This window comes from Nicotiana tabacum, chromosome 3 (genome assembly GCF_000715075.1).
Source record: "Nicotiana tabacum cultivar K326 chromosome 3, ASM71507v2, whole genome shotgun sequence".
Classification (NCBI taxonomy): Eukaryota; Viridiplantae; Streptophyta; class Magnoliopsida; order Solanales; family Solanaceae; genus Nicotiana; species Nicotiana tabacum.
The window spans coordinates 26605418-26617504 of record NC_134082.1 but is presented as its reverse complement, the minus strand read 5'-3'; the positions used below and the strand labels follow the sequence as shown (position 1 = coordinate 26617504).

Sequence of the window (12087 nt, the reverse complement as noted above, 5' to 3'; positions counted from 1 at the left end):
TATTAATCCTTTGAGTGGTGAAGAAAATAATGGGTTTCTTGATTATCAAGTGAGTAAGAAAAATAAGAAAATAGCAAATGGGGAGAAACGTGTTTCTTGATTTTTCAGGTGGGTAGGGGTGCGGCCGTGCTTGAGAAGATAGGAAAGGCACTGGTATGAAGATGGAGAACTAGGTGGGGAAAAGAAACTTGTTTTTTTTTTTTTTTTTTCCTTCTAGATTCTGGGCTTTAATTTGGACATTTACGCGCCTATTTGTCTTCTTATTTATTTAGACCAATGCGCCTATTTTGGCTGTGATTGTAAGTTAGATCGCTTATACTAACCTACCCTTGTGGTTGCTGGCAAGAAAAAAAAAATAGACGTACTGTTACCTTATCAAATATAGTCAGACCGCTCTATAACATCATCCTTATATAACAACATTTTACTATAAAAGTCAAGTTTTTCCGGAACGAAATGTCATGTTTTGTTATGATATACGTTCTCTATAACAACAATTCGCTTTAACATCTAAAAATATCTGGAACAAACAAGACTGCTATAGAGAGTTTTGACGGTATATGAATTGAATGATAACAGCACATTGGCCTACAAAAGCATATTTGTCATAGTAAAACAGAGACAACCATATCAATTAGTTACAAAATAACATTTATCACTACTCACCATGTTTACAAAATCACACACGAGGTGTGACAAGAATGGGGGTCACCGGACAAGTCTAAAGCGAAATGGTAAGATTGTCATTGTAGTATGTGCTAGACTCTCATGTATAAATGGAATGAATCATTATCCTCAAACAACCTGCACTAGGCTGAACACTGTACTGTACACACCAGATACAATGTGTTTACTAACAGCAGCCCTCATTTTACATTTACAAGAACCTTTAGCAAGGTCCAACTTTTGCGTATCTTTTTTTCCTCAACGTGACAAGTCAAGCCTTCGCTTTAGATGGAGTTGCTATCAAATGATGTAAAGTTGATGCCTGGATAACAGCGCTCGGACTAGTAACTCTACTCCGGCTTTGCACAGATTGCCTTAGTCCCAAGTTTTTGTCAACCCCACTTCTTAGAACACGTCTCCAAGACCGTGGAAGGCTTCGCATCAGCCGTGTTGAAGCTACCAGCAGAATCACACCAAGAATGATGCACATCCTGTACAGAAAATCTAAAAGTGTACAGATTTTTTGTTTTATTGATAAGTTAATGAAATTTCATCAATTGCACAAGAATGTCCATTTATGAATAGCAAAAAGACTTCCAGTTCCCTCATAAATGCAGAAATCCAGGAAGATGACAAAGGCATATATATACCACAGCCATATTTTAAGTTAAACCACAAATACAAAAGCTGAAACAATCAAAATTTGACATGGTGAACTGCTGTTTACTTGTTTGAAAATATCTACTGACAGCTAAGAATCTGATTGAACTTACGATAATGTGCTAAGTAGAGCAAAACGACGAACAAATAACCCCAGGTTCCCATTATGGACCACGCTTACCAATAGAACAATATACAACTTTCAGAAAAACAACTTACAATCACATTTTGTGTCATTAAAAGATACAGCTGACCCACATTCACTATTTCAAGTGTGAATATACAATCATATTTTGTGTCATTAAAAGATACAACTGACCCACATTCACTATTTCAAGTGTTAATATTCTCCTACTTAATTCTTAAAAGATTTATACAGTAATATTAGATTCATATGTCCTGGACCACAATCCTGAGCCGAGGGTTTATTAGAAACAGCCTCTCTATCCTCACAAGGTAGGGGTAAGGTTTGCGTACACACTACCCTCCCCAGACCCCACGGTGCAGGATATTACTGGGTATGTTGTTGTTGTATATCCTGGACCACAAGAAAATGCACTTTTTTTTTCCACCGAAACTTGCATCCTAATAACAATTTAAGCAGAAACAAGACATTCAGATTTGAAATGAAGGGACTAATATGTAGCATCATAAAGATGGGGTCACAGAGTTTTTGAAACCCACATATCATTCCAGTATCAAGAAAAAACTGTCATAAAGATGCACAAACACGTTAAAAAATAAATAAGAGTCCTCGTATTAAACTGACTAAGAAGTCCAGTTAAAAGAACATTTCTCATGGAAGAGGAAGTGAAAGACATAGAGGGCATGACACACTTGTAAATGTACTAAAGAAGCTTGACAAGTAAAACAGATGGGAAAAGCAAAGAAATGAAAGATGTCGTATGTACCATCCAAGCAAAAGCCAAAGACGAGATGTTGGTGCTGAAGGCAACCGTTCACCCAAAGCAAGCATACCAGCAAGTACACCAGTTACAATTGATGCAACAGCCGCACATGTGGACACTACAATTGCCCTTCCATGCTTCAAGCCACGTGTCTGTTGGAAGAATAGAAGCACTTAATAAAAGCTGTTCATAAATAAGGCAGAGGGTATAAATAGTATTTTCTTTAAGGCAAACAAATGATAGTTAGATTATGGTCGTTTCATGGCCTCATCTATCTTTGCTAGTTAACATAATGTTGACCAGGACCTAATTTGCTCGGACTTGGGTGCGGGTTTCGATACGGGTCCGGATCTAGAGGTCGAATCCTTCATGATCTGAATTATATGATAAGGGGGTAAAGATCCAGGTACGGAAACAGATGCTGGGATTCGACTAAAAATAATTCAAATATTTAAAAATAGAGTTACAAAAATATGTCTGAATTATGAGACATTAGGTGAAAACCTTACAAGGTATTCTTAGAAGGAGAAAATATTGATCAAGAGGAGAATCCCAGAAGAATATACAAGGAAAAGGACTGACATAGAAATTTTTTTATACAAGGTATTCCATTTTCTTCAATATAACCCTAGCTTTTCAAAACTCGTTATGGAATTTCTCTATCGATTTTGTCAAAGTACCTAAAATCAGTTGACCAGATCCGGTATGGATCCCAAACCCACACCCATGTCATGTCGACACGGGTGCAACACCGAAAGTGAAGAGTCCGAGCAACTTAGACCAAAACCAGACAAGAGAAGAAAGCACTTGTTCATGATTATTTGGCTTGGATTCATGATATCAGTATTACTTGTAAATGGTAATAGCAGATATAAATAATGTTAATCACAAGAAGTACCTGACAAACAAAACCAGAACCACTACAGCAAATGCTTATTGAAATGCAAATGGGCACCAATAACTTGGAAAATCCCTGCTCCAAGAATAAAAATCCCATCTTTGATATCACGGCTGAAATCCTGTAACCATATTACTGAGTCATTATCCACATCTAAATAACTTACCAACACTTGACATAAGAAAAAGATGACTTTGGCGAGCATTACTATATCGAGATAAAATGGAATTATCTCAAAGCAACCAAGCATACAAGTCTATTAACATGATTGCAATAGTTGTTAATAGCAAAGCAAGCTTAAAACAAAACTACACAAGCAACAAAAGGAGCTGTTGAGAATTCTGCCTTCCGGGATTTTAAAATGACAAACAGTATCTAATACAAGTCTACTTATTCTGATTCATAGACTTTACAATGATAAAAGGGGTCTGGCACTAGTCCAATTTCACAAGTCTACTCTCATCTAACATGCAACAATTGACACAAATTTCTGTATAAAGATGTGATTGTCTTTACAGGGCAAGCTGGTATATGAGGCTTCTGCATTTTATGGCCTGCTGCAGTAATGTAGGTCAATGTAAGACAAGCAAAAGATAAGTAAAACTTTGAAAACCCCGTAGTAGTTACCCAAACAAAATGCCAGATTCCAGTCCATATATAATTTCTTCGATTACTTCATATTGCATCTGCATTGAGGAAAATTCGCATACAGCATCAGGCATGTCCAGAAGCATCATATGTAAGAGCTAAGTGGAAAATTCATACCAACTCTTGCTCTCTTCGCTGGCGTCTATAAATTCGAAGCCATCCATTAAGGAGAACCTATATCCATCGAAGAGTATAAGATCTCGGAATTCAAAAAGTACAAAAGCATTTGATACTTCTTCAGCCTAAAAGCTCAAAACCATATGCGGAGAATTCATAATAAGATCAGTACAACTCCAAAGAAATGCATACAAAAACAAAATGTGAAATGAAAAAATGAATTTACCAACTTCCTAGATGATAGAGCTCAGAAAAAATCAATCATATAGCATTGTACAAGCCAAGCAGTAAGAATCTTTTATATGAGCAGTATTAATGAATATTTTACTCGAGTAAAGAAAAGTTATTTATCATTCCAGTGGGCAAGGCAAACCAAGCTATATGTTTTCATCGAAAGCTATTAGAGCAAAGCACCCGTAACAGATGGTCGGGAGCAGAGGTGTCTGACAAGAGTGTTATCAGACAGCACCACAGTCTTTTTCACTACATTTCACTATATCTCCTCTCTTCTCAAATACACAAGTTCTCATTTAGGATAAGTTATCCAGAAAATTGACATCAAAGTATTTCTTGTATTGCTTAAAAAATTGTAGGTAACATATGTCCCTAAAAATAGGAATATGGCTGGCAAAACAATAAGAGAAAGAATTGACGTGAAACAACTTATAAATGTAAAGCTATTTTTTTATCAAGTATAAATGTAAAGCTACCGGACTACATGTTGATTATTTCTGAGGCTAAATATGTTTGACATTTATGTGATGGACATGAATTACCATGCTGCATTCAGTCACATAAAACACTAGCGGACATGACTACTTGGATCAACTGTACCATTTATCCATCTAAAAAGAAAAAGGAGCATTACTAAATTTATCCATTTATAATGTTATCATTAAATACCTTAATCTTTAGTTGTTAACCATTTAAGGCAACTAAATTTATGTTTGAGATATTCTGCAGATAGTTACATAACGACTAAAGTGACTTTCTGACATTCTTCTATTTCCAAGTAAAATATGATGAGATCTAGGGTGTGTTTGGTATGAAGGAAAACATTTTCCGGAAAATGTTTTCCAATTTTTTCATGTTTGGTAGTCTTAAATGTTTTGGAAAATATTTTCCTCGTGAACTCATTTTCCTCCAATTGGCGGAAAATGTTTTCCCTATCAAGATAAGGGAAAATATTTTCCAAAAATCTTTTTCAACCTTCCTCACCATATTCCTTATCCCCACCACCTCACCCGCACACCTCCACCTACCCATCCCCACCCCCACCCCCACCCTAAATAAAAATGTTATTAATAATACTTTCTTTTCATGTTATAGATAGATTTTTTTTTTTCATTTCAACAAATGAGTATTTTGTTTTCATGATATAAAAAAGTACTTATTATTTTTCATACCAGCAAGCAGTTAGCCTTCCTCTACAAGGAATGGAAGTGTGGATGAATCGACATCAAATATAGGATTGTTGTTGTACACGATCTCCATTTTAGTAGTCCTAGCTATCCACTCCACTATGTGGTAGAATGTTCGTCCCCACCCCTTCGCAGGGATACCTTCCCTTTTAATTGAGAGAAGGACTCGGAATTTACTCCCCTCGATTCGAGATCCGAAAGAAGGGTATGGAGTTTCTCCAGGGAATGCTCTCCGCTGTCACGAATCGAAGTTTCAAAAGCCAAAAGAGAGATTTTCCGACAAGAAAAAGGTTGGTTGAGACACGGGATGATAGGACGGGCGGCCGACTTTCGGTACTTTCTGCCAACTCGATTTCAATACTAAGTAAGCTCCTCATCGCATAAGCAAGAAAGTTCAGCTACAGAGGGTAAAGAGAGGGGCGGACGAGAGTTCTAATAATTCTCTTCCTTCCATACAGGTCTGCGAGCGTCCCATCTTTTTCTTACTTGAATGAAGAAAGCTCAGTAACAAACAAGGTTCGGAGAACAACCTAATTACGAAAGAACCCCTGTTGATTCGCCAAAGATCTACAAGCCAGGATTCTAGAAAAAGAGATGCTATTAAGGATACTTTAACAGAACCTTAGGACTTATCTTGAGTTGGGCATCCCTGACTCCATTCCTGACTAGAGAAGGGAATGCGATGAATCACCAGAGTTTGGATCGAAGAATAGGCACCCACGAATTAGCAACATATTTGCGGGATCTATCGAGTGGAAAACCGGGATATCAATACACCGAAGAGCTACCAAACATGATCACCAACAAGAGAAACATCCGAAATCTATTTCTAGATCCGATCGAAAGCATAAAGCCGCCCGGTTTGAGTCTAAATGATTTGGTAGTTGGAAAAAGGCGCACTATTGAAATCCTAGCTAAAAACGAGGAAGCACGGGATCCGGTGGTCGAAAGGCTGTTCCAGCCACCTACTAAATTGGTGGATCAGGAAAGCTGCCAAGAGTTAATGAAAGCATTACGGCTGGAGCGATGGCCAAACACCATAAGGGCGGAGAGGGGGTCGCCTACGAAGCCATTTATGCAGTGCTTGATGAATTTAACCTTTTAAAAAAGGGTGAGGGGGAAAGTCCGTAAGATGTCGGAGAAGGATGAGTTGATTAAGAAGAAGAATGAGAAGGATCGGAAGAAGAATCCTAAGCCGAAAGCTAAGACGAAGGCTAAGAAAGAAGATGGTTTCAGTAGGTAGGATGAAGTATAGGTCGATTGAAGTAGCGAAGGTCGATTAAGGAAGAGAATGTAGCTTCAAGAATGAGGCAAGGCCAGCCCTAAGTCTAAGTTGAAGTTACAGGGCTGGGAAGTATGAGTCGATCGGATGCAGGGAAGCCCAGGCAATCTTTTCCTATCAATCATTCGTCAGGAAGCAGTGGAGAAAGAATCGTCTTTTAACAAAAAAGTACTTTGTTTTCAAGATGTAGAAAAAGTATACTTTTTCATTTCAACAAAATGAGTATTTCCTTTTCATGATATACAATAACAGTAAGGAAACATGTGGGACTTGGGGAAAGGGGGTGAAGAGAGTAGCATAAAAGAATATTTTCCTAAAAATATATTTTCTACTCTCTAACCAAACACTAGAAAATATTTTCCGGAAAAAGTTTTCCAATCAGCAACCAAACAAGGGAAAATAAGATATAAAACCACTCATTTCCATGAAAACATTTTCCTTCGTACCAAATACACCCCTAAGCCACCACTTTTGGTTGAGGGGTAAAAACAGTTTTACATGAAAAGAGACAAAGCTAACAAGGAAGAAGATGAGAGGAAGAAATTATCATCCAGAGTTATTAGTTACAAAGTGTTACTCCCTCCGTTTCATATTAGATGAGGTAGTTTGACTCGGCACGGAGTTTAAGGAAAAAGAAGAAGACTTTTGAAACTTGTGGTCTTAAAAGCTTAAGGGGTAAAAGTTTGTGGGGCCATGATATTTGTGTGGCTATAAAAGCTTATCATTAAGGGTAAATGGGTAAAATGAAAGAGTTTAAAGTTGAATTATTCCTAAATTTAGAAATGTGTCATTTGTTTTGGAACAGACTAAAAAGGAAAGTACCTCATTTTCTATGAAACGGAGGGAGTAGTGTTTTCAAACATATAGGGATACAATAAGAACCTAGGACTAAAAGTGTTGACATGATAAGCAACTGGGGAACAGGGGAAGTACTTTTAGTATGTGCAGAAACAAAAAAACTAGTTGGACAAAAGGTGGGTGCAGGAAGGACGTGGTGATTATGGTGTTATGGAATGCTTGAAGATGTTCAACTTCATTAAATAAATCAATCGTTGTTGCCTTTTTTAGCAATCACATGGAGCCTGACATTTGACGCGTGAGACTTGACTAGACAAGCTTTTCATGACAAAAAGTTTCAAGCCAAACTACTTGCATATCTATCTGAAAGAAGCCGCTGCAAAATGCTATCAGTGATTCTTCCTCCCTTTCCCATCTATTCGACCTTTTTTATAGGTGCCAACTTAGTGCAAGTTTTCTTGGTTAAGGGAGAAAAAAAAGAGCATTGATAGGATTAGGACTATAAGTCGGACAGAAGCGTTTTCTCTAAAATAATTAATATACCAACCAATATACAAAAAGAATTCAGCATAATCGCTCTATACTTAAAATAATATAGCACCGAAAAAGACCTTCTCAAGTGAATAACTTAAAGTGTGCTTGTATTGTGCATAGAATAAGATACCTACAAACAAGATTGCAACAGCACATGCCAGCCATGGTAGATGAAAAATTGAGATAGCCGAAGCCTGCTGTTCCTCCCCTCCGGCACCAACAGCTTAACAGAGAAAAGAGAAGTGATAAGTAAACTTTTTTCAGAAATTCATATCGTAGTGAACATTTCAGTAAATAGATTTCAATCTCTTTGCTTTTCACTGAGGTTCCTAAGTCAAATTACAAGTCAACCAAACATAAGACAGATTTACTGCATTCGTGCTTGAACAAAAGGCGTAGATCAATCAGAATAGCGACCAAATTTTCAGAATCTTAATACTAACAGCACTAATAGATTTTAGATACCAAATATTGTTTTATAAGTAGAAACAAAGCGGATGGATAACCGACACTCCCGCTCCAACTAAGACAACCTGACAGATCTGATATTTTAAACGCGGTGCGTGGCTGTACCACCCTCTTGCAACTACTTCCTCCCCATGGAACAATAACTAGTTTACGAAGTAGTCACTGTAAATAGATGCATATTTCGCCCTGTACGTATAAGGCCATTTATCCAGTGAAACCTTGCTTAGCAATTCAGAGGAAAATGAGCTGTGTCTTTGTTTTCCATAGCCTTATTAGTTCTTTTAACGAATAATGCAAAGCATTAAGGAACTTACATTACCTATGGTGCCAATGCCCGCCAAGGTAATTCCTATCCAATCAATAACATTCATGATCTCCTTTAGATAAAAATGGGAAAAGACTGAAAGTATAGCAAGTCCACAGCCAGAAACTGGTTGAATGACCGATACCTGGAGTACAGCATTCAAACGGAAAGTATGAAGGATTCGCGTGGCTATCAATATATAATAGAAACATTATATTTAGGGTTTTCCCTGATAATAGATTGACTTTCAATCTATAAAGTTCGATACGCACAACATGCATAAGAGAAAGCTTGCTCGAAATGCACTTACTGGGGCTAGAGATAGTGCTCGCAACATCAAGACTGCTCCAAACAAATCCATAAGTAAACCAATGATCCATGCCTTGTTGAAAGCATAAGCTTTTATCACCTGTAGACACAGATGATGAAGCTTTCCATGTTGCTCGTGTTTCACAGAAGAAATGTACGAGTTCTTAAATTTTAACGTAAGCAGGACAGATGTTGGGAGGCCAACATGATTTAACAAAGAACATAGAAGGCAAAAAAGAGATGATGCCTGCACAATACTAGAGAAAGCCCAACATACGAACATTTACAGTTACTGCAATATTCGGCATTCGCACTCAATAATCATTCAATTAAAGAACCTTTTTTGTATTCATAATTACCATTCAATCGAAGACATTTGATTAACTAATTGTTTGACGTATCATTCTAGATTCAATTTGCATCAGGCATGGCCACTGTCGCCAAAAGAAATGGAAAACGAATAGAATACTGTAAAAATGACATTGGCTACATCCAGATACCAGAAACTTTCCGCTCAATTTATAAACATATTCCTATTAAGAATATTGTTAGGAAATTGTAAATACTGCAAATATCTGATTCTTTGCAAATATGGAAAAGATATACTCCCTCCGTTTCAATTTAGATGGGGTAGTTTGACTCGGAACGGAGTTTAAGAGAAAAGAGGGAGACCTTTGAAGCTTGTGGTCTTAAAAGCTTAAGGGGTAAAAGCTTTGTGGAGCCATGACATTTGTGTGGTTATAAAAGCTTCTCATTAAGGGTAAAATGGAAAGTTTAAAGTTGAATGATTCCCGATTATAGAAATGTATCATTCTTTTTGGAACGGACTAATAAGGAAAGTGTGTCATCTAAATTGAAACGGAGGAAGCAAAATTCATGTCACCGGGTTTGTTGTTGTTGTTGTTCTATTTAGAATGTGATTGTGTGAATAGGAATAAGAATTATTTTCCTTTCCATTTTTGGATTACTTGCAAACATTATTTAACTCCAGCATACTTGAGGGAATAATCAACCAAGTCATTCTCCAAATATCTTCTTTCTCTTTTTCTTCATGATTTCTACTATAATCTAAACAAGCTATTGATTGATAAAGAGATTATAGCTGCATAAATCATGACCCAAAAAGGTATTCTTCACCATATTCATGACCACTGTTATATTCATTCATGAAGTGATATATTACTTTGCTAACTATATAAATTGTTTAGTGCCAACCCCTTCAATACAGCCCGAATGGGCAATGAGGTATTGCACCTAGCTAAATGGTTTAAGTCAGCCTCAAGTGAGCTTTTGAAATCGCTAATTGTACGGTTTAGTAAAAGTTTCTTTTCAATGATATTCAAGATTCGAGACTTCTCATGACCAACTTATGTAAGGAAGTTCCTCAATGTCAATCGATTCCATCATCAAATAGCCAAGTAGGTGGTAGTTTTCTGAAATTAAGTTTTATGTCTTTCAAAGAAGTGTAAGGAAGTACTGTTCTGTGTTACTTTTTGACAACAAACTAGGTAAAAGCTTTAGCAACTTAAAAAGACTACCGAAAAACTCATTGCACGCAGTTATTTACTAGCACTATGTAATCACACTTGGGATAAAAGAAATTTCATATTAAAAGAAAGCTAGATGATTGAATTCATTGCTTATTAATGTGTTCTAAATATCCAATACAAACATAAGAACATAAAACCTATGTGACAAATAGCGATCATATAAACGACATTACAGCACCACAACACCAAAAACTATGCTTCAATTCCAAATTAGTTGAGGTCAGCGACATGAATCCTACATTTCTGTTCATCTTTAGTTGGATCCTTTACATCCCAATATCCAATATTTATCTTTAAACATATATTAGGCCTCCTCTGGTGTTAGATTATTCACATTTTTTTGCAGTTACACAAATCTTTAAGCTTTTAAATAAATAAATAAATAAAAGCGTCCCCAGAAAATATCATAACAAAATCATCAGCAGACATTTGAACCACATTCCAAAAAAAATATTATAAGAGTATATATGAATGATAACATAACCAGTCACCCATAAACCAAATCCTTCAGAAGAATCAATCTTTCCAAGAAATACAAGAAAATCAACTTTCTCAACAAAGAAACAGAATTAAGAATTGGATCAAAACTCCAAAAATAAACAAAACCCAAAATTTTGAAGGGGCAAGTTTAGCAGTTTTGAATATACCTTGAGCTTGAAAGATAAAGGAGGGAGAATGAGAGTGCCCTTCTTCTGAAGAACCTTGCCGATGTTGTTACCAGCCGTCGCCGCTACCGTTAGGCAGATTGATTCCCACATTTCTGCTCCCGTGTTTTTTTCTGTTTTGTGGATCAATAGGGAAAAGGAATGAAGGAATATTTTTTGGTTTTAAAATCTTTTTCTTGGTTTGTGTTTTTTTGATGTCAAGATCTCGGTTTGTTGCCTGGCAGATTAAGGCATATTACCACGGAAAAGGTCCAAAAATATGCCTAAATTAATGAGAAAGCTCACTTTTGTACTCCGTTAGTAAAGTGGGCAAAAATATACCGTGGCCACTAACCTAACAGCTCTCCACACAAGCCATTTTAATCCTACATGGCATCCACGTAGCTATGACATGGCAGCCACATAAGCGGACAGTCTTCTAAACCCGCTCCGAAACCCATTTCCAAAGAAAGATCTGGCCATAACCCCACCTCCAAACTCCACCCCACCTCCAAACTCCATTTCATAACAAAAACCCAATTTCTTCCTAGACCCAATTTCCCTTCAAAATTTCTGCTCCAAAGCAGCCGTCGAAACAGCTCGACAACTTTAAAGCACCATTTTTCAGCCATGAAAACAACTTATCCCATTTTTCAGCCATGAAAATGCAACTCTGAAGCACCATTTTCCTCACTTTAGCGCCTCCATTTTCACCACCAAAGCAGCCCTCTTTTCTGTCCAAAAACGATCCCCAAAATAGTTGTAGAAACAGCTGTGTTGCTACTGAAAAAACCAGCCATGAAAGCCACCATTTTCTCCTCCAAAAAGCTACTCACCTCCAGCCCGTTTCAGCCATGAATTTGTGCACTTTCAGCTCTAA

At 37.0% G+C, this 12087-nt stretch overlaps 1 protein-coding gene across 1 annotated transcript; it reads right to left on the bottom strand.

Moving 5' to 3' along the window:
* Window positions 1–583: 583 nt before the first annotated feature.
* LOC107803527 (putative magnesium transporter NIPA9) lies at window positions 584–11473 on the bottom strand. Its single transcript, XM_075249293.1, has 9 exons — window positions 11211–11473; window positions 9015–9113; window positions 8720–8849; window positions 8067–8155; window positions 3898–3954; window positions 3760–3818; window positions 3133–3253; window positions 2238–2386; window positions 584–1157 (listed from the first exon to the last, which is right to left on the bottom strand). The coding sequence occupies exons 1-9, from the start codon at window positions 11319–11321 to the stop codon at window positions 938–940; spliced, it is 1035 nt and encodes a 344-aa protein (XP_075105394.1). The 5' UTR covers window positions 11322–11473; the 3' UTR covers window positions 584–937.
* Between the last annotated feature and the right edge of the window lie 614 nt (window positions 11474–12087).